Source organism: Cinclus cinclus, chromosome 4, assembly GCF_963662255.1.
Source record: "Cinclus cinclus chromosome 4, bCinCin1.1, whole genome shotgun sequence".
Classification (NCBI taxonomy): Eukaryota; Metazoa; Chordata; class Aves; order Passeriformes; family Cinclidae; genus Cinclus; species Cinclus cinclus.
The window spans coordinates 20,624,114-20,647,271 of record NC_085049.1 but is presented as its reverse complement, the minus strand read 5'-3'; the positions used below and the strand labels follow the sequence as shown (position 1 = coordinate 20,647,271).

Genomic DNA, 23,158 nt, shown 5'->3' with positions numbered 1-23,158 from the left:
AGGAAACAATTACACACACTCTCCCAACCTTACCTTTTAACAGGATAGCAGATAACGTGTTGACAATACTAATACAGCTTCATTCGAAGTAGCAGCAGTTCTTTAATATGGCTTTACAGTCAGCCAAATAATATAGCAGTCAATTGTGCATTCTGATGACAGAGGGTATGCAGAGAGCAGTAACACTCTTTACACAGGATCATTTTATAAGTGCCATGGCTGCATGCATTTAGGTTGATGGCGCCACTTACCAAGACATGTCCTACTGATGACATCGAAAGTATAGCCAGCCTTGCACTCACAGCGGTAATTGCCTGGGGCATTGATACAAATGTGTCCTTCTCCACAGGGCTGGTTAGAGGATGAGCACTCATCCACGTCTAAAACAAAAAGTGATTTTAAGCACGCTTCTGACTATGCAAGTTGAAAGAAGAGCAATATGTTAACATATTTTCTGTCCCCAGGTAGTTGTAAAGTGTTTTGAAAGAGAAAACAAGATGTTATCATGCTGAGCTTTTACAAGATCAGATCACAAATCCAAACAATTTGTACCCAAGCAGGTTAGCTCTGAGGTGTCCTTAATGTTGGTGGACTTGGGAGGAAAATAATTGAATAATCAGGAGGGATTCAGGAGCAAAATTGTTTTATTATGTATACTCAATATTTGTAGATCAGCTCTTCATCGAATCTAAGATGTCTGAGATCCAGAGTCATCACTAGTGCTTTGACAAGCCACTTACAGAAATTGAAAACACACAAAAATTCCTTTTTGCAAAAACCACCTCAGTTAAAAGCCAGCCAAAGGCATCTATTTATTTCAATATTACTTGAATGGCTTCTGTGGCACATTAAGTTGACCTTATGTTATATCTCTGTACTAAGGAGATTTGGGACCACACAGTATTGCTCCGTTGACACAGTCACAGCCAATGCCATTCAGGGCGGCTGACAATCACTACTCCTCTTCTCAAAACATAGGGTTTCATGAGTTATATGAAGAACAGATGGTGGACGCTTGTCATTCTTCACTTGCTGGGACTGCCATGAGGGAAGGAACAGGGTTAAGAACTGACTGTGGGAATGATGAAAACCTGGACAAAGTGCAAGAAACTGATTAACATAAATTACATATGTGAGTTCTTTTCTTAGAGCTGCTTTTTCTTCCCAAGTGTCACTCACCTACGCATCTTGTTCCATCTTCATTGAGATGGTAACCTCGGCCACAGCTGGGTGAGATTCGCTGGCAGGTAAAGGAGCCATCAGTGTTAATACAGATCTGTCCAGCTGGGCATGGCATGTTGGTACTCAGACACTCATTGATATCTGCAAGAGCACAAGTCAGTGTAACTGTCTGGTCTCAAGAGGTTTCTGGTAAAATGCTCTCATTATGTAACCCTTCAGAGAAAAGTTCTGCCTGTGGGAGGAGACAACTATTCAGGACATTTATCTTCACTGATAATGGTGCTTCCAGAGTGAAGAGTGGGGAGGTATAAAAGCCATAGGTAACACTGAAAAGCAGTGGAAATTTGGTATAGAATTTGTATTTGTTTCAAAGCCTTTAAATGTCTCTCCTAAACATACAATGAGCCAGTCAACAATTCAACTCACCATCTTAACTAGTTCTGCTTCAGTCTGTGTGTTCTGCTTGAGCTCTTAGCTTCTACAGGATGATCAGAGTCACAAATCCAACAACAAAATCCCCTCAACTCCACACAGAGCACCATTTGATTCCCAGCACGTAAAGTTAGGCTGTGAAACTACCTAAATATTTTGAGCTAATGCACTTTACGGGCCATAACTATTGCTGCTGCAAATTGATGTGGCTTTACTGATGTCCATGACAGCAAGTTGATCAGAAGCTGCCACGGACCTGGCACTACTTGTGGCAGGCATGTGCCTTCACAGGGCTTGCTGTGCACAGGCACTGGCCCCCCTCAAAGGCTGCAGTTTTGTTTTCAGTCTGTTTCCAGTGTCAGATTTCAACACTAAAGGAGAACCAGGGGCTGATAATGAGCGCAACTTGGCAGCTGCTGCTGCTAGGCCAGTTCCACAGGTCCAAGACTTGCTATGCCAATGGGGGAATTAAAAGTTGAGACTTGAAAATGATTCTCAAGGGAATAACTGATAGATTTGTAGGTCACTTTAGACAAATCCATACAGAGTCTGCTGGAAACCAGTAATTTTAATGCATTTATATGAAGGTTATAATTCTGATTTTGGGGAGTCTTGTAAACAAGGCATTGGCCTCATGAGATTGTAATCAGTCTTTAAAGAAAAACTCGTCTCCACAGTATGTTATAACTTTCCTCATGCACAGTAAATTCTTGATGGGCTGTAAGGTGGAACAGGTCTGGAAAGACCTACATGCCTGTAAAACCAAGCAGACTAATGTCAAAGGGTGTTAGAGAGGATGTCACAGTTACAGCTTTTACACAAAGTTTTGGCTAAAACCTTTTGGACAGAGTTAGATAAAATACATCACAATTTTTTTTTACAAATTTTATTTCAGATAAAACACCCAAAGACTTAAGAAGCTAACCACCTTAGGCAATAATCTCACTAAAAATAGCGATCTAATATTTAAATATTTTCTTTAAATGACTTTCATCTGTCACTCTTACCTGTGGGATCAGGGAAAGAACAATGAAGAATAGCTTGAGTATGTCAGAACCCACCCAGTGAAACTACAGCTTTTCTGCCAGACAGCACTGGAGTATTCCCCAAGATAAGAACATGCCTTACCAATACAGTTGCCTAGTGCATCTTGTATAAACCCACTCATGCACTGTAGCTTGGGTCGGCAACGGAAAGATCCTGGAGTATTCTGACAGATAAAATCGGGGGGGCAGTTATGAGTACCAGTCTCACATTCGTCAATATCTGGTACATCACAAAAAAAAATTGTTAGCAGGAATTTGACAGGTTTTTTTTCATCACATTTAAAACATAAGACATAGTTAAAAATCATCACATAGATTAAACCTCAGCATACCTTCCCAGAACTCTCTGATCCAGGATCAATCTGACTTACTACCTCAAAAATGACCTCAGTAAAACCAGGCAGCTTAGGATTTTTTTACTATTGCATAATTAATATTATATATAGGGGTATGTCTGTGCATATTATGCTTTACAAGTTTAGTTCTCACAACTAAATGATTCAAAACTATTATAGGGTACCTAAAGCATCACGTTCAGCACTGCTCAGCCTTGATTCAGCAGTGTGCTTAGCTTTGAAGTCGGGAAGATTTAATTACCAAAGTGCAATTTTAATTTTAACTTTAGATCCAATGCAGATATTGTTCATTTCTTTCATAAGTGAATTAATTTGCCTCAATTCCCATCCATATTAAGGCTTGCAATATCCCTGCATTACCATGCTTTAAAATGCACATAAGTATGACTTCTGCTTACTTTAATATTCTACTCCAATTCAGAACAGACAATACATATTTATGAATAAATTATTGTTCATGTAAAGCTGTTAAAGAAGGCAATGGCAAATGGGGTTTCACTCACTAATGTAGCTCTGTCCACATAAAGCAACTGAAATTTAATGTTTGCCACCTGGCAGCGGGATAAAATCTCCTAAACCTATCCAAATACAGAAATTCTCCAGCAATAGGATACCTCAGCTTTCTCATTCATGCAGTTGATACAACAATATCCCTAGATCTTTGTGGAACTTAAAAAATGAGTGTGGAGACCATCTGAATTTTAGGCTGGGTTAATACTGAATTGGGTTTAGCAGGTTCTACATGTAGCACAACTCAGTCATGTTACTTCACATTTAAAAACCATACATGAAGATTATTAATTTTTTATTTTTATCACTATTAACATAACATTAATAATTCACATTAGTAACATATCTTACCCAGATAACAGCTTTCTAAAATTAGGGGCAGGTAAAATTTACTATCTGTATTCCTTTTTTTCCAACAGAGAAATATGTTAATACTTGCCAGTAAGCTATCTGTTGGCCTAAATCTGATGTCATTCAAACCAATGGAAGTGTTACTTCAAAGGAATCACTATTACACCATGATACTTTCAAAAACATTGCCTGATTTCTGCAGATTTTACACTGGAGTTTGTTCATTAGCTTTTTTATTCAATCCATTATTCATCACAGATCAGTTCCTACAGTAAAACCTTACCTAAAATTTTGGTTAATTTACTCAGTGGAATGAAATTAGTTTATTTATAAACTGTTCTAAGCTTAGGAGTAACAGGCATTTTCATAGTGAAAACCAATTCCACATCAGCTGGAGCTGGCTGCTAATTTGTATCTCTGTAAAGGCAGCATGCCAGGTGAAGTTACAGATGCACATAACAGCATTCTTTTAAGCTAAATGGAACTAGAAATAAGTAATTTTTTGAGTAAGAAAGACTATTACTTTCTGTTCAAACACAGCCAGTCAAGAGCAGTGGTTTTAGCCCCTTCATGTTTTTTAATCCCTAGGAATGCTGTGATTAAGAAATTAATCCCTTTGTAACCTCCTAAGGGTAAAAGCTTACTTTCTTTTTCTGAAGATGAATCTACCTTCACATTTTCAAACTGAATCACCTGGTTGCTCCACTTGCCACACTTTGTTTCACACTCCAGAATGTGCAAAGTTCACAGAATCACAAAGACTCATTCAGGTGCATTTAAACCATTAGATATGCTCCAAGAGCAGGACTTAGCACTCCAGTCGCAAATGAGCAATCAATTCCACAGAGCAGGCTGGAACTAGCCAGAAATAATCTCCGGGGTATTATGTATAGTGTGAGTTATGAGCCTTTGTAATCACCTGTTTTAGCCCCCAGAGCAGCTCCTAACATGCAACATAAACTGCCAGTGTGAAGTACAGTTATCCCCCCAGGTAGTCTTTGCAGCAGCCCCCAGCTGTATGATCTAGTTATTTGCAAGGTGATAGGTGGGAAAGTTGCTGTCACTGAAGTGTGTGTGTGTCTCAGTTACACATGTATTTACCAAAAGCCAAAGAGCATGACATGATGATGTGCTTAGTTTTTAATTTAAGCCTGGAAGATTCTAGTTTCTCTGCACAGGACATACCTTTGCAACGACTGTCATCTGTTAGTTCATAACCAGTTCCGCAGCTGGTGTCCCGCTGACAGCGGAAGGATCCTAATGTATTGACACAGGTTTGTCCAATCCCACAGTTGTGTGTCCCAGTGATACACTCGTTAATATCTACAATATGCAAAATTATTTAAAAATAAGTAAGAGAAAGTAAATAAGAAGCATGATGTTGCTGGGAAGAGATGAGGTTGAAGGCTAGCTGTGGACACACTTCCAACCAGGCATTCCTCAAAGCATCAGAATATAAAGGCGTGGATTTGGTCTCACACTCACATCTCACTACACAGCTGCTGCCAGGGCATGAGCCAGCAAAGACATTTGGACCCTGCTGGTACCAGGACTTGTTGATTCAATGTACTTAAGAAGAGGAAGGTTAAGTGAGTGAGAGCAAACAGCCGACGTCATCTGATTGAGTCTAGTAGTAGATGACGTCGCCCAACATGTCTCAGGTTGTTAGAGCTAGGATGTGTAGACATGGTCTGCTGGTGGAGTTTGCAGTATTTGGTTTATGTTGAACTCGATGATCTTAAGGCTTTTCCAGCCTCAGTGATTTCATGGTTGGATTATAGTGACTATATGAATGAGGCAAACTTTCAGAAATTCTCGCCTTACTCTGCATCCCATCAACATGGCTGAAAGGCTCTTGGAGCCAAATTGTGGGGGAAGGGAAGAACCAATTCTTCTGGGAGAAACTAACAGTCCTTCCTTGACAACTCCCATGCCACTCATAGAATCCAGAACATCAATCCTTTCTGTCAGTTGTGTCCTTAACAAGCTAAAGAATCTTACTCTATTTATTTTGTCTGCCTTACTAAAAACAATCCACCTTTATAAGAGAGAATAGATATTTTATTTTGGTTTCACTCACAACAACAAATTCAAACTCTATCTCTTCTCAGTTCTAAATTCTCCATCTTTTCCACTTACCCTCTCTTAACTTCATCTTCCCACAATTCTCAATTCAACACTCCATTCAAATCAACTTTTTATTACTTCACCTCTTTCCCCAGCTAACATAAGCACATTCTGGTCTCTTCTGTCTAGGTATTTTTGTATCTATTCTTGATCTTTTAAAACAAGAATGTTTATAATCACAACAATGGGTTTGTTTCTTTTACCTTCACAGGTGATACCATCTGGTTGAAGCTGATAGCCCACAAAGCAGGAGCAGACATAACTGGATCCTGTGTCTCTGCACTGCTGAGAGCAGGGACCACCACCTAATGGATATGTTAAAAGGTCTCATGTAATTAAGAGGCTCTTAATAGGAACTGAAACAAACCATTAATTTACAGGATACTAGATTTATTTAGAAAATAAGTTAATACACATATACAAAAGAAAGAAAGGGCTAAGCACTGAAAGCTCTAATAATTAATACAAGAAGGGTTATTCTAACAAACAGAAAGAGAATACTACAGATAATTTACACAAAATTGGCTCATCATTAAGAAAACTTTTTTCTGACCTTGTTAAAGTAGAAATTAATATTAAAAATGTTTCATGTTATGGAAATAGAGAAAAGGTTGTATAATCCCAACAACAAATATTTGTTGTAAGGCTGCAGATATTCTTAGTACAAACAGAACCCATGTAATGTTTTTTAGAATGGTTGGATAGGCATTAGACAAAAGGTGTAAGATAGGCACAATCCATGTGAGGAGTTGCAGCTGTAATACATTATAAATAATTTTTTAAGTACAACTATTTCTAATGAGGACAGGGCCATTAATGCATCACTGAAAATTAGATGGAACCATAGTTCTGTGATTGAGATCAACAGCCTCTGCTCAAACTGTGAGCTCCACCCTGACACAGTAAAACCTTAGTGGAAGTGTTAGAAGAACAGAATTAATTTCCCCATGTAACACGAAGGTGCTCCAAAACAAATTGCTGAAGTTCCATTGCCTAAGAAATTTAAGTTTCCCCTGTTCAAGTTCAGAAAATTACAAATAATTTTGGCATGCCAAGTTTATCAGAAAACATACTGTAGACAGAACCACCAATTGGCAATTAGCAATACCAATCCATCCCCTGCAGGCAGCTGATTAACTGAGAAATACCACAGCTGATTACATGAAGAAATAACGCTAGGAAAATATGTAATACATATTTCTATGTCATCTCCTGTAATTAGCAACTGGAGACAAGGAGGAGAGGCACTGTTGACTCTCGTTCACCAATGACCTGGTAGATATTCCCATTCTCTCCAGAGTGTAACAGCTGTAGAACTTGGAGCACAGTAAATAATTTTTTCAATTGGAAATAATAATAAGCTTATTAAATTGATTTAATCCCAAATACATTTCTGAGTTATGAAATGCTGGCAGAAAACAATGAATCACTGCTGGTTTAGGTTTATAGACATGTAAATCACATGTGACAAGCAATAAATCAGAATACTTAGCAGAGCAATATTTCAAATGCACATTTCCAAGGAGTCAGAGCAGCATGAGTAATCAGGTCAATAACCATTTTGTCTTTCTTTTTTTCAGGTGATGCATCTCAAACAGAAACAAGTTTAATTTCATATTCAAATACCCTGGTATTCAAACACCAAGAGAAGAATAAAAGATGCACATACTCAATACAGGAACACCATATTCTGTGGAATCCAAAGTACTCCACAGGTGTGTACTTTCAAGGGTGATGCTTCTGAGGTATTGCCCACTAGAATTTAAGAGGAAATTAAATGTATTGTCTCAGCTTCAGTTGGATAAAAGGGACTCCACTGTGAGAGACAATGCTTCCCTTGTAATTTAGGAACAATTTAGGCATCACATAATGGCCCATGATTCCTTGGAAAGGCTCTTCCTCATGTTTTTTTACCCATAACTATCCTAGGCAAAGGGCCTTGGCTAATCTCTGGATCTAATTTGGCTTCACTTTATTGAAAGCAATCACAAAAGAACTGGCTAGCAGGAGTAGTCACCTGACTCACCTCTGCAGCCATCATGTAGATAAGGATCTTCTTGGTCTAGTTCCTCCTTTGAAATTTCAACTAAAAAGAGGAGAGATAGGCATTAGAAGAGAAAGCACTTTTCTTCTCAAGGTAAAGCATTGTGCTTGGGATGGTACTCATACCAGGTTTTGGACAAAGCAGAACAAAATTAAAAAGCATTATTTACATATTTTACAGCTATTTCTCTCTCACTTAAATTTGACATTCAAATGATCGTGGCCATGGGGCATTTTCCATCTGGCTAATTCAATATGAAAGTCACACTGTGATCATGGATTGCATATGGACTGAGATTTTCAAACACAGGTTCTTAATGTCATACTTTTAACCAGAGCTTAACCTCATTTTCATCAGACATGTTGTTGAGGCATGCTTCCACTGACTTTATAGTAGCTTGGGGTACTCAGAGATTTAATGAAAGTCAGATTAACCTAAGTTATTTATTTAGACTTCACTCCAAAAAGAACTCCACAGGTTCTAAGGTTTTAGGCATGCACACTTACGGTATTCTTTCAAATATACTATAAACATTGGAGAGTTTTGATCTGTGATACTCCTGCCACATGTATGTATCCCAAGAGTCCATCCTCCCCACATAAGGACATACAAGGACCAAATACATCCTGCACCCACTGCTTCCCCAAAGAACCAGCTAACGGGCTTTCTCCTGCCACTTTGAACACAAGGGCAAAGGTAGGTTGATAGTGTGCAATAACACAATCCCAAAATAATCTGCTTATTGCCTAGGAAATTTAGGCTTGTTTCAGTGACTGTCCAAGAGCCCATTCCACCAGCAGTCACTTACAAGCAAGTGATGCATAGAAGATGTGAAAGCAATGTTTGTTAAATGGCATGAGGCTGGGTTAGTTCACCGAATCCTCAAGCCATAGGGGCACATTTCAGTTATGCAGAGCTGATAAAATCAGTTTGCCCAACTCTGGCTGGATTTTGTAGAGACCTCTGGGGACACAACACCAGAGATCCCAAAATTAGTTAGGTTGGGAAAGACTTCCAAGACCATAAAGTCCAACCTGTGGACAACACTTTATGTGACTTGGAGAGCCAGCTTGCCTTACCCCTGCAGCAGAATGCCCTTCATGCACTGCTATGGCACAACAAACACAAGGTTTTAGTCAAAAAATCCATCTTGCAAAATGGAGCTTCATCTCCCGTTCACAACAAACCAAAGTGTCCATTTGTGTTGTTTGCTCTGCCTTTCTACAGGTATTTTTTATTGTCAATAGGGTAATTTGACGTATCTTCAAATACCTGCTCATTTCTCAGTTGAATGATGAGAATGATGAGTTGATGTCCCTGCTTGTGGACACAGCCCCAACTTTGCAATCAATGCATAGTGGCTCTTCTGTGTGCCACAATAACCATACTCATGATTGCTATGTGTGTCACTTGCCCACAAAGTCAAACAGGGAAATACTCTATGCCATGCTGGCACTTCTTATAGGTGACATATTTCTCATGCCATACTGGTACATTAAGTATGCAAATTTCTGTTATTAGCAGAGGGATTTACTAGTCCAGTCACCTCAGGCAGTGCTAATGGACAGGGGCAATTCCCCTCCTGAGACAACAGCACATACAGAGAAACTGCCCAAAAGGGCATTTCCAGATGCTGCCTGATAAGGGAGACACTGGGATAAGCCAGGCTTGAAAGACCTGGAACAAGTCTGATAACATTCTGGCTCAAGCAGACCAGTGCAAGCTTTTGTAATGGGATTTGTGTTTAAATGATTGATTACGATGATGTTTCCCAAAATCTGTTGCTTGTGGTCTGCCAGATGATATGTTTGCAGTACTTGGTGGCCTGTGAGAGGTGCAACACCACCCAGCATGACTTGTCTGCAGTTTCAGGTGTGCTAAATGAAAAAAGGGAAAAAAAGCCCAAACAAATGAAGGACTACAAGGGTCAGTCTCCACACATTCATCCTCTTCAGATCTGTGGACTAGGTATGGGTAAGGGTGTCAGGAGCTGCTGCCATCTAGGTATCCCTCTTTTTTGGCTATGTCAAAAGAAAAAGGTTCCACATTTCCTGGAGATCTTCAGTTGTCCCAGGCAGTCCAGGCATTTCAAATATCCCTGGTTTGTGGGCATTTGCCTCTCATATAATAGGAACATTTGCACTCTGCTGAACTAGCAAAGGCCCTCTAGCTTTTCAACACAATTCAAAGAATTGTTTGTTAATTTTAATTTAGCATTTATCAGTGGGCAAAATGCCATTAAAATTAATAGCTTATATTCAGCTTCCAAAATAAGATAATAAGTTGCCAAAATAAGCTCTTGTACATTTAAGTTCTGACACCAGAAACTTTCTGCCTCTTATTTTCAGTAACAGCCTTTCAGCTATAACTAGCCAAAAAAAAAAAAAATAGCTCCAAAACATGCATCATTAAATTACTCAGAAGAGAGGTCAAATTAGAGGAATTCCAACAGAAATAATTTAAAGTGAAAACACTCCATGTACCCTGTATCATTTTGTGTCACTCTTTTAAGTATGTAATAAATTACCTGGCTCTTTTTTAGCAGCATAATCACGAATGGACAGATCAATGCCTTCTTGACCTTTCCCACAGCAAGCTCTGAAGACAATTCCACACTGATATCCTATCTTCGGATTGGGTTCACAACTCTGTCCTTGAACTTGGGCAGCCTTTCCCAGCAAACAACACTGACAACATGTCTGTTAAAAAGAAAATGAAAACATGAACAAAGTCAAAGCAACATGTAGTATCTCACCTTGGCAGTGATGGAAAATTTTCTGCAAACTCTTTAAGAACTCCTGGTATACTTGGGCTCAAATTTCTTAACCTGTGGAGTTCAATGAGCTCTGCATCTGGCCAAGCACAGAACCTGGGTCCAGTTCCCAGAAAAACTGTGTATGTGTGAAGGTGTGTGTGCAAGCTGATGTGGAGGACCACAACACTCCCCATGTGTATGTGTTGCTGTTGGGGAAGGTACAACACACAAATAGACACACTACATATCAGAAGGCCAATATCTGTTTATTACAACAGCTAGCTGTGTTTTATACCCTGTACCAAGTTTGCACTTTATTCATTGGTCACAATAAATCAACATAACGATTATTGGCGGAAAGGTTCTCCACCTCTATTATTCCCAGTGCTTTTCTAAAAATACTTTTCCCAGCTGCAGGTTTTCTTTCCTGGCTATCTCCTTCTCCTTCTTCTCTTCTTGATCTCCATGCCAACAGCCTTTTTTCAGAAAATACTTTTCAAAAACAAACCTCATTCATTAACCCTCTCTGGCCCACAGACCAACTGTGGGTCCTACTATGTATAAGAGATTTCATTACTCCTTGCCTGCACAGCCTGGATTCAAACACCAGCCAGAAGTCGGAATTCTTCACACCCCTCCTTCCCATTGTGTCCAGTTTAATTTGAATGGGACACATTCAATTTAAGTGCAGGACTCAGTTTGACTGGAGCTGCTTACTCAATTTCCTCCTTGAATGAAAAAATGCCCCATCCAAGGTTTGTGTTAGTAGGTCATAAAGAGGAGCTGTTTTGCTTTGACAAGCATAGTCAGGCATTATTTAAAAGCATCACCATTCTGACATGGCTTCCGAGAGTAATACATGATCTGCCTCTTCACAACCTGCTGAATTGCAGCCCTGAAATACATCACAGAAGCAAGGACAGGACAAGTTAATCCTGTGGAGGTTTCCTTTATCTTGATGCTGCTGATTTATTCAGTTTTCTGCCTTGCTGTCAGAAAGCAGCAAAAATGTTTGGTTCTCTGTAACTTGTGTCTACCAATTGCTACTGTCACATGAAAGCAGATTTAAGCATTTTTTTATTAGTTTTGTTAGTCTTACAGACTCTGCTTTGCCTGAAAAAAATTGCCTGCACCATTAAAGAGAACAGATGGAATATGAAGTAACTAATTTCAACTAAACTTCTACAGTTTGGTGCTTTAAGCACCACACCTGCTGAAAAGAAAGCAACTATGAAATTATTTTCACTACTTTGAGATGTCTATTCCTGCCTATATTCTAATTCTTCCCTTGTAAGAAATTACATGTTTCTCTCCTTGTACTGAACTGAAAGGCACTTTTAAAACTTAGAGCAGCCTGAAGGCAAGAAAGTAACCGCATCCTGAAGTATGTAAGTATTCCATTTTGTATGATGTCATTAAATACACAACAGAAATTTTTCCATGCTACAGACTTCTGTAGGGCTGGAACTCCTCTCTCCTGGCCTCAGCTCCTGGGATGTTGTTTTCATGTCTTCCCAATCTCCAGGATACGTTTTCCTTTATTTACTCTTGCTTGGTGAGATAGCTTCTACTACCCACTTCTTTTTACTAGTTTCTCCAATTACTTCCACCCAGTGGAATATGCCGATCATCCTATTATGTCAGGGATAATGCCATCTTTTCTGGCTTTTTTGGATGACTTTAGAAATAAACCCTTGATGACTGCAACATTTCTCAATATTTATTCTGACATATCAAGCAATTCCCTGGGACATTCTTCTCAAAGTTCTTGTAAGTGACAACAATTTTGTTAATTTTCAATTTTCCCAACCATAAATTAGAAAACAAAAAATGGAAGTGAGCTAAAGATTCATTACTTGACTTAAACCTGCATATTTTTGATGACCAAATCTTATTTAAGTTATTGAATAGGCTGATGCCTTGACAAATTTTGACATTATGTAATTCTGGTATCCTCACTTCTCACTATCATCCTCTGATTCTGTTAGTAATAAACTCACTTTGTACCTCTAACCCAAGCTAGTTTTTCCCTCCCCTCAACTCATGAACCCTTCATTAAATTTTTCTTTCCTCTGCCCAGCTGTGGCAGGGGAGGGTGAGTGAGTGACTTTTCTGGATGCCTGTCATTTGGCCAGAGTCTAACCACAACTGGTGTTTATCACAACTGAGTTTTCCTACTGACCCTCACATCTTCTACAACAAAAGCCAACATTTCATGACAAACTCACGAAAGAATACAGAGAAGCTGATGAAGAGCACACTCAGGACTCTGTAGACCTGGACATGGCTCCACATACTTCACCTGTGAACTTGGAAAGTCACCTTTATTTTCAGTTCCCCCACTGTAGAAAGGGAGCATCATAGCAGTGATGAGGAGGCTAACTCATGTTCATGGTGGGCTCTGGAGCTCCACCACACAAAGTAGCATGGAACTACCACTCCCACGATCCTGGCATAATTAATCGCAATGTTTCCTTTTTCACACCAATTTTCCTGGCTGTTGGCCTGTTCTGAAAGTCTTTGAATCTTTAATCAAGAGTGGAGCCTAACCTTCATATTAGTTCCATTCTTGAGGTGTTTGCAGCCATTTTCCAAGGGCTGCCATTTTCTGGAAGCAAGTAGTGATGACCATTTATTTGCTTGCTAGAACCATCACTGATTTCATGGATGGCACAGCCTATTTATTAATTGTTATTATACCCTTTCACTGCCTCTGCACCTTAAGTCACCCCAATAATTATATCAAACTACCCCTTCTCCCCCCCACCCCCCCCCCATTCCATTAGCAAAAACCCATGCAGCTCCAAAGCCATGCCTTGATCCTCATGTTTGGATAGATGGTAGACAGCTCTGTTCTACCTGTAGTCCCATGTTCCCTTGACTGCCTCCTCACAGAAAGGAATAAAGTTACATGTGAGAAACTTTAAGATTTATTTTTGCTGTGATTAGGAAGCACCTGAAGTTCCTTAGATAAATAAGGTCCCTTGACTATGTAAAGTTTACAGTAGTTTTATAATATTTCTTATTATTTATGTTTAGATTTAAGTTGCCAGTTTGGTGTGACTCCTGTAGTAACACTGCTTTTGGTATGTGTCCACAAGAGGTCTCTCCCTTGCCGAAATCCATTAGATGCCTACCAAAAACCCACTAATAACTCAGAAGAATTTTCCAGAACTTTTAAAAAGCTAAACAAAAATTTAAAATATTTTCAACATTCCAAAGCAATAAAACTTTTGTGCTCACCTATTGCACACAACCAAAGTATTCATTACAAAACTTTTTGAGATAAGGATGTATCTCAACCCTTGAAAAGTACCTACAACAAATTTTGGGGGAAATGTCAAAGCACCTTAAAGGTCGTTAAACTTCTAGAAGCTGCACTCCTTTCTGCAGGGCTGTTGTGTTAAAAACTTCCAAAAGATAATTTCTACATCTCTTGCACCAGCATCACATCTGGAAATTGACTGCTTTCTTTTGATGAAGATTTTAAAGACTAATCATTCATTTTGCATTTTTTCCCAAGGCTAGAAAAACAGTGATTCCCAACAACCAGAGGAGAAAATTCTATCCATCATTTCCTAGGCCTATTGCCTTTATGCGTAAAAGCTAAGGCAAATGTTTTCAAAATATGGTCTTGTTATCTCCTTTCCAATCCCAAATTTTTGATTCAAAGGAAAGATTAGCTGCCTCATTTGCTGCAAAGGGCTGCAATTAATCCTACTAACCATTCTTTCTGCTTCCTTGAAGGAAACAAAGAAGATCCAAAAGGCTAAAAAAAAATGGACCAATTTACGCAAAATGAGATTCAAGTTTGTTTACCACAGCAAGGCACAATTTCCAGACATTGTATGTCTCAAGGTGATCAAATTCAAAATGTAGTCAACAGAAAAAAATGATGAATTTTTCACTGGTATTAGATCATAAGTCACCTATGTCCACCATAGATAAGAGATTGCCTTCAAAGATACTCCTACCTCAGTGGAGTTGCTATGTGCAGAATGCTCCTGTTAGGGAGTGGAAGGACAGAATGTGACTCACAAAGATAAATGAACTCAGACTATGCATACAGCAGCAAATTAAACAGGGACAGAATATGGGCTCAGGGCATTGCCCCACAATCACCTGTAATGTTTAAATATCAGCAAGCTCTAATAGCAATTAACACTCCATCAGACAAGGCTACAGTGTGTTCTGAGGCCAACACAGTCCTCCTGCACTGCGTGTTGCAGGGAAAGGACAGCAGCCACATTGCAGCCTTGCTGAGCCATTTCTTCTCAGGGCCAGAGATCAAGGCCCAGTCCAATTTGTTTAATAATAAAACTGTCACTATCAAAATCTGCCACCTTTAAACAAGTTTGGCCATTTACAAAAACAGCATTAAGTTTTCTTCCTCATGCTGACAAGCCTACATAGGGAAACATCAGGCACTTAGTGGGTAAGTGGGTTTCCTTGAACAGCTGCATTCTGGTTCAGAGCTGCCCCATGGCATGTGGTTAAAACAGCACTGCTGCTAAAATCCTGTCTTTGGTAACAAGCACTAGGATCTGCAGAGTCCTCACCATCAGTCCTTGTTCATCTGCTCATAGCCCTTCAAAATACTGACACAGAGGGTGAAATATTTTGTGTCACATTCAGATTGAGGAGGACCTGCTTCCCAGCAGCAAAGGCTGCCCACAGGAATTCCTGTGCCAAGACCAGGGCATTCCCTGGACATCATCAACAAGTGATGCATGGCCCCTCTGGGAGACACATTCCACCATGGGACAAGGTAATACAGCACATGTGGACAGACTCAGGAGAACCCAACAGTATCAGCCTCATTAGCATGTGTCCCCTTTCTTCTGCTTCCAGTGAGACCCTGGATTGCTTCCCAGCCCTGGAATCAGTGACATCCCAGGAGCAGATCAAACCAGCATTTTCTAGAATATGAAATTTGTCAGTCAGACACTGTCTGCCATCCTCTGCACAGTGGATTTTTAAATTTTAACTGAATGAACTATTTGGCATCTTAAAGCAGTGGGAAGAACTAAAATCACTCTCATCTGTTCTCATCACCATGGAAAGAAATCCGTAACAGGACCAAAGCTGTTCACGACTGGTTCATGGTCAAGGTCATGATCTTACTGGTAGAACTTTCTTCCAAAAATACCTGAAGAAAGGTATGACTATGCTCCCTTCCAGGCAGTGAGAGACAAAGACAGTAGTACAGGTGGAGGGCAGGGCACAGACTAATTGCAGATGTCAACAACAGGCATTTTTATTCTGATATCAAATGCTGGTATCACAGGCTTACAGATCTCTCCACCCAGCTGTAAATCAATGTCATGTTAACTTAGAACACTTACACAAGCTGGAATTATAAGTACCCTGAGAAGATTAACTTCAGTCCTACCCTTTTGGACCACCAATATTGAAAACCAGTGAGTCTTACCTTAGGCCATGATGCTTTAGCAAAAGCTGAAGTCTGAAATGTGTCTGAGTTTCTTACCCGTCTGTCACTACAGCACTGATGGCCTTTTTTCCTGCAAAAGTAGCTTCCTGGCCAATTACCCATTAAAAGATTTTCTACCCTTTTGCATTCTCCCCTCTATCTCAGCTAAAATGCAATGTGACAGTCTGCTCTGTTGAACAAGGCTCCATTTCTCAAAGAGAAGAACAAAGCAAAAAACCTTAGCAGAGACATGAGGTACAGGCAGGAAAAAAACATTCATGTGCAGCAAACCAAGTCTTATGACCTTTGGGGTCAACCCTACATAACCTCAATTCCACTTCTTGGGAGACAAAAGGAATAGCTCTGTTGTCTTACCTTGAAGTATTCGGCTTCACAGGTGGAATTTTTGGCAATGTGCGAGTCACACTCGTCACGCACGTTGGCAAATTCAACCCCATCAGAACAGGACTGCTTCTCCAGCTGGCTGCGGCAGCACTGCACCTGGGTCATGCTGCCAACAGCGAGAAGAAAGGGGACAACAATGTCACATGTGGCTCAAGAACAGATGATGCAAGATCTGGCAATTAGTACTCGTACTAGTTATGTGAAAGGGGTCTCTGTGGGAGCACTGTTAACAACATAAAGATATTCTCTGGCAGGAGGCAGAGCGTCTGTGTGACATGTTTAACACGATTTCATTGCTGATTTACCTTGCAGTCTGTCCTAACAACTTTTTTTAACAAATGGGTAACTTCAACCACACCTGCCTCAGGGCTCAGGGTTTTCAGGGCTGCATTCTGGCATGTTTTGTGACAGCTGGTGGCTGAGGAGACTGATGGAAGGGAAAAGTCAGGCCCTGGATCTTGTGAGAGCCTGAAATCCCAGTCTACCCACACACCTGCTGCCCCAAATCAACAAGTATGGCACGCGGAAGGAAGATCAGAGCACTGTTCTGTGGGACACCTGGAGATAATGGAGAGAAATGAAGATACCAGGGGAGGTCACAGTGAGAAACAGCAGAATGTACTGCAAGCAAGGGCAAGACAAGGGCAAGATAAATATGACAGGGCAGGGAGATGTGGAGAGGAGACAGGATAAAATTGTGCAAGAACCTTAGTTTTGTTACACTGCTCATTAAGTCATTCTGTTTTATCTCAACATCAGTGAAAAAACTGGAAAGACAGTCTGCAAGAGGAGGTTCTAAACTCCTCCAGTCCAGTTGCTACTGTCACACAAATACAAATCAGCAAAGACTTTTCTCCACTCTACTTTTATGTGTAACTCTGCTTTGCTGGGTAGTTTTGTCAGTAAAGCTCTTCCACCACTACTTTTTGCTACAGACACTAGGAAACTGAGAAAAAATATCCTGTACTCCTAAAAATCCTCTATTCCACTGCTGGAAACTTTGATAAGATCAGGAAGAGGAGTGGGTTAACAGAACTGCTGAACTACAGGCTTCTCCCACCATCACCTGAGATCAGTGGTTTAGCATGCATCCCCTCTGGAGGAGCTTTCCTGCTCTCCAGGACCATAGGATGACCTTCCAGCTGCCAGGCAGTATTAAGGACTCCCTCAGCTCTAAGGCCAGGCAACTAAAAGCAGGGGACATGTGGGTACTGGGCTCAGATTGTACATCTATATGCATGTGGGTGAGGCCAGGCTGTCCAGATACATTCCTGAAGATTCCAATTACTATTAATAAGATTTTACATGGGTCGCTTCCAACCCAAGCCACTCTAGAATTCTACAGTTCTGTGAGTAGTAATGGTCTGACTGTGCAGTTCTCACTCGGACAAAAACAGCCGTGATATTTCAACACATAGGAACAAAATCCAGGATAAATTCATTAACAAGTTACTAAAAAACAGACTCTAAAATCATAGCAAGAAGTTAAACCCAGGACAATAACTTTATTTGGCAGGGTATTTGAAGGTTTTGATATCTGATTTAGTTCCAGTTTGGAAGAATATGTAGCTTTTCTGTTGCTGAAATTCCCTCTGAAGCAGAATTTCCATTCCTTGCCCAGCTCTGGGGTGGTCTGACTTTCAGGGCTTTGGAAACCTCTAAAAACTGAGCTCCAAGCCCAAGAGTGTGGGAGCTGAGACTTTCCAGCCTCTTTACCCCTTCAGATTCTCTTGAGGAGCTAGATATATTAGCCACAGACAAGAAAACAAATAAACACACAACAGCAGTCTTTCAGTAGATCTGTTTGATTCCTGGTGTTTCCTTGTTTTTTTTCAAACACAAGCCAACTCTTTGAAATCGCTGAAAAACAGGCGATTTCAACCAAAACAAGAAAGCTTCTTAAAATGTTTCCCACAGCTGCATTCATAAGTCATGTGGTCCACCCCAACTGTAAGAAGGAATTGAACATCAATTGGATACTAGATTAAAATACCATTTGTTCATTTTGAGAACAACGACAACAATAATAGAATCACACTTCATTGCCCAAATCCTACAGCCAAGTTGCACAGGTAGCAAATATTGCTTGAGACTCTAAATGCTAGTATGGCAGTAACAGAGGCAGGAGCCCTTGGAAGAGGGCAGAGAAAAGTGCCAGGAATACCTGCACAGTGTTGATCCTCCTTTTCCCTCTGCACTCACCACAACCAGCTTGGGAGGCTCCAGGGAGTCTGAGATGAGCAGTGTCTCTCCTTGTGTTTCCTAAGTCACAAGGCTCACAGCCTCAGCTAATGCATGCTCCCTTTCCACTCCCCAGCAAGGTGAAGGAGCTGTCTTTCCTGGCTAACATTTAGATTTGTCTCTTGGTGTAAAACCTTCCAGGTGTACCACTAACAGTCTGTGGACCATTACAATATTGGTCTCTAAAAATAGAGAAAGTAGTACCTTTCTATAGGTCTGGTGTTTCTTTAATTAGGAGTAATACTTTAAAAAGCCAAAAGCTGGGTTTTTTTTTTTTTCTTTATCTGCCTTATTCTGACTTTCAGTTAAAAAAGAGCAGTAGAATTTTTCTGAAAATAAGCAGGTATTCACAATATGGCAAACACTGTATAACACTAAATACTGAATCTTTAGGAGCATGAGGCCTCATAACTGATATTCATTCAGGATATTTCAGGTAAAATAATGCATTTCTGAAGGATGACTTTTATTCATGGCTCACAAGTGAACAAAAATCACCAAGACATTTTAAAAATCCTTATTTGTTGTTTTAGATGTTGATCTAAAAGTTATTTCACTACTACATAATTTGATAATGTATCAAGTAATGAAATACTGTTTTATATTCTCACTTTTCCTTTCTGTTAAAAATCTAACCCATGTGGCTGATTTTCATTAATTGAATTGAGTTAATTGAATTGATTTCCAAACAAAAATCCACACACCCACTTATGTCCACAATATTTTTCACATTTATTATTCTCTGGTCTAGAGGATGCACTCTTAAACCAGCACAGATTTCACAACCACCTATTTTTTATTTCACTTCTTTTCCTAAAAGCATTAAAATTTAACTTTTTGCTGAAAACAATGTCTTGTCAATCTGCTTTTATTACCCTTTGTCTCTCTCATTCTACTTTCTTTAAGTAGATGCTTAAGCTATGCTAGTGCTATCCATGTGTACAGTGGAAAGTCTTGGACAAAATATCAAAATTAAAAAGAATGATTTTGCAAAAACAAGCTAGGTCTTCCAGCCTTAGATTCTTCAGTCTGCATTCTTGCAACACTAATGAATAATGTTATTCCTGATGTAATTCCAGAAAGGCTACACATCGTTAAAAGCATGCAAATACCATACAGAGATAGAACGTTTCTGGCATGGGAATTAAGTTCACTTTCTAAGAGCTCTGCGCAGGGGAAACTCTCCAGTTAGAAAGGAAGAAGACTTATTGGACAGGTCGAGTTCCAAAATTAAATGGCAGCTCTTTCCAGCTGTTGTGAGTTTAACCACACCACAAGAAAATGAATGAATGGGAAAAGACCCACTGTGATGACAGCCAGAGATACTACTCATTAAAGTCCTACACTTGTATTTACTAAGACACAGCGATAAACACTGACATTGTCCAGAGAGATAATGCAATGAGATAAAATCACGAGTGGGGCAAGAAACCACAGGCAGAGATTGCAGACATGGGGCCCAGAGCCTTGTTTCAGCTTAAACAAAACGGAGTTAAGAGCAGCCAGAGGGACCTTTGGAATTCGTGAACTTGACACGGGGTCTGACTCACCTTATGTAGGACAAAAAGTAAGTATGTCTGTAGTTTGAACCACACCACACTCAGTAAGTGACGCTGAGACTGCTGGCAAATCCCTCAGGAACCACAAGGGACTTTGGGAGAAGAATACTACAAATATGCTGGAACCCAGAACTGCCACCTTGCTTCTGGGATGCATGGCAGATATGAGAATGCCAGGCCTGGATACCTCTTCTTTCTTTACTATGGAAGAAATTTATGGGGGTGTTGAGATAGTGGCACAGGCTGCCCAGAGAAGCTGTGGCTGCCCTATCCCTGGCAGTGTCCAAGGCCAGGTTGGATGGGGCTTGGAGCAACCCAGGATAGTGGAGGGCATCCCTGCCCATGGCAGGAGGGTGGAAAACTGGATGATCTCTAAGATCCCTTCCAACCCAAACCATTCCATGATTCTATGATTACTATGGATGTATTTTAAATGACTGGGAAATGGCTAAGAGGAGGCAATTCTAACTTAGTAAGGCACTTGGTTCCTCACACAAACACCAGACTCTAGTGATGGGCTTCCTTTGAGGGAGGGACTGAATCTGAGACACCACTAAGTTATTCTGTCACTGTTCTAAACAGATGATTCAAAACCAGCATGGAAATTCTTGTAAAGCATACTGGGGAAAGCACTCACATCTGTTCTCTCCTGTGTTGCACAGTTTCTGCACAGCAACTGCAAAAAAATCCCTTTTATTTCAGGAACTTTATCAAACCTGCTCACTTCAGAATGTGTTTTCCCTTGTATTCACCTGTTGCATTCACCTGCTAATCTTGCAAACTGAAGCTGAAATACTCAGGGCAAACAACTTCCCCAGGCATCAATGGATATGGCTTTCTACCCCACCACTTCTCTAGAGCACTCAAGTCAGGTGGTCAACACTACACTGCACTAGATGGTGAAGGGATCCCAGCTGGGGTTTATACAACCACAGGAATGCTGACATGTGGCCCCCAGCAGCTCCCACTTCATGCAGGAGTCTAAGTAGGAACCAAGTTATTTTGAAAATCTGTGACCAATAAGGCATCCTATTTTTCAATCCTCTATTCTCACCTGCCTAGACCTCAGCAAGGACAATGAACTCAGGTCTATTCCTGTCTTTGTTCAGCAGGAATAAATATAGAACATCAGTGGCATTACCCTCACGTGCCTGCAAAAAGAATCGTGCTCCCTCAGTGCTCATTCTGGCTCCAATTAGAACAGCAGTTAGGAGTTGAATTTGACCTTTGTGTCTGAAATGGCATCCTAAAGTAATTCTTCTGTACCTCTCACAGATATGCCAGTTTGTGATCATAATTGGAATAAAATAATATTGATGATAAAGAAGTGCTCCAAGGTGCCAATTTTACTTAGTCATTTTTAGAGTGAAACCAAGCTTCAGGGGGAGCCTGCAGTCATGAATAAATGCAACTGAACTGAGTATTTCAACTAAGGGTTTTGCCAAGAAGTGCTCATACCTCTCACAGAATACGTGCCTTTTATTTTACTAGTATAGTTTTCTTAACTACAACTCAGTTATGCACAAAAGCTGAATGAATCATTGGTGAGCTTTATGTTCCAGTTCCTATGAAGTCCTAGTGAGTCTCTAAAATGACAATCTTTTGAAGAATAAATTATTTACAGCAGAATTTCAACTCACATTAAATCAAATTATGATTAAATCATCAAGATACTCAAATCTAGTTTCCTGTTTTTCCTGCCTCTGTTTTGTCTGCAATTCTTACGAGTCTTCAAGTATTTCCTAAATTGGCATTTATTTCCTATCTGTCAATTCTTCTGTGTAAGAGACTGCTTTCGATGCCAGTATAAATGCTAAAGTCAGAAAATACGGATAGACTTCCCTGGAAGACACATTTTTTCTGTAATAAAGATCAACCCACCACTTCTACAATTACTGAGGTTAAATCACTGCAATCCATCTGATTAGAGGGGAGCAAAGTAAAGTGTTTTAAACATAAATTTCTCTGTGAAGCTGCCTCTTGAACTACCAGTTGTTGGCTCCACCAATTAAATGTAACAAATGCATGTAACAGCAAAAATAATGCAACTATCATTGACATAAAAAGTACAAATGCCACAATAACATAAGAGATAAAGTAGAATCAAAATCTTAATTAAACATTTGCCTTCATTATTTTCATTTAGTAGATTACCAAACAAATATCCTATCAATTCTTGGTGGAATTAAGAAATCTGTATACTAACTGAAGGGTTCTATTTTCTGCAGTCAAATACTTTCACAGAATCATAGAAACAAGGAATGGTTCGGGTTGGAAGGGACCTTAAAGCTAATCTCATCCACCCACCCTACCATGGGCAGGGACACCTTCCACCATCCCAGGTTGCTCAGAGCTCCATCCAGCCTGGCCTTGGACACTTCCAGGGATGGGACAACCACATCATCTCTGGGCAACCTGTGCCACTATCTCAACACCCTCACAGGGAAAATTTCTTCCTAACATCTAATCTAAACCTACTCTCTGTCAGTGTGAAGCCCTTGTGAATTGTCTCTCTCCACCTTTCTTGTAGGCTCCTTTCCTAAAAGCTGGAGTAACTAGGAATCTCCTTGAATCGCTCTGTGGGGGAGCTGAAAGCTAAAGTGAGACATTTATAACAAATCTAAGTTTCCCAGTTGTCAAGAGATGAAATGTGTTGTGTGCATTCCACTTCCTCAATATTGTTATTACAAGTTGGATTTTCCTCTAGCATCTGTCCTGC

At 40.1% G+C, this 23,158-nt stretch overlaps 1 protein-coding gene across 1 annotated transcript in view; it reads right to left on the bottom strand.

Annotated features, from left to right (window-relative positions):
• Nucleotides 1-23,158, bottom strand: part of FBLN1 (fibulin 1) — a 75,699-nt gene that overhangs the window by 36,799 nt on the left and 15,742 nt on the right. Inside the window, exons 4-11 of the mRNA XM_062491570.1 lie at nt 16,610-16,745; nt 10,576-10,747; nt 8,031-8,090; nt 6,208-6,309; nt 5,063-5,200; nt 2,743-2,880; nt 1,180-1,323; nt 252-380 (exon numbers count right to left, since the gene is read on the bottom strand). Coding sequence (XP_062347554.1) covers nt 252-380; nt 1,180-1,323; nt 2,743-2,880; nt 5,063-5,200; nt 6,208-6,309; nt 8,031-8,090; nt 10,576-10,747; nt 16,610-16,745 — 1,019 coding nt within the window. The remainder of the gene's footprint in view (nt 1-251; nt 381-1,179; nt 1,324-2,742; nt 2,881-5,062; nt 5,201-6,207; nt 6,310-8,030; nt 8,091-10,575; nt 10,748-16,609; nt 16,746-23,158) is intronic.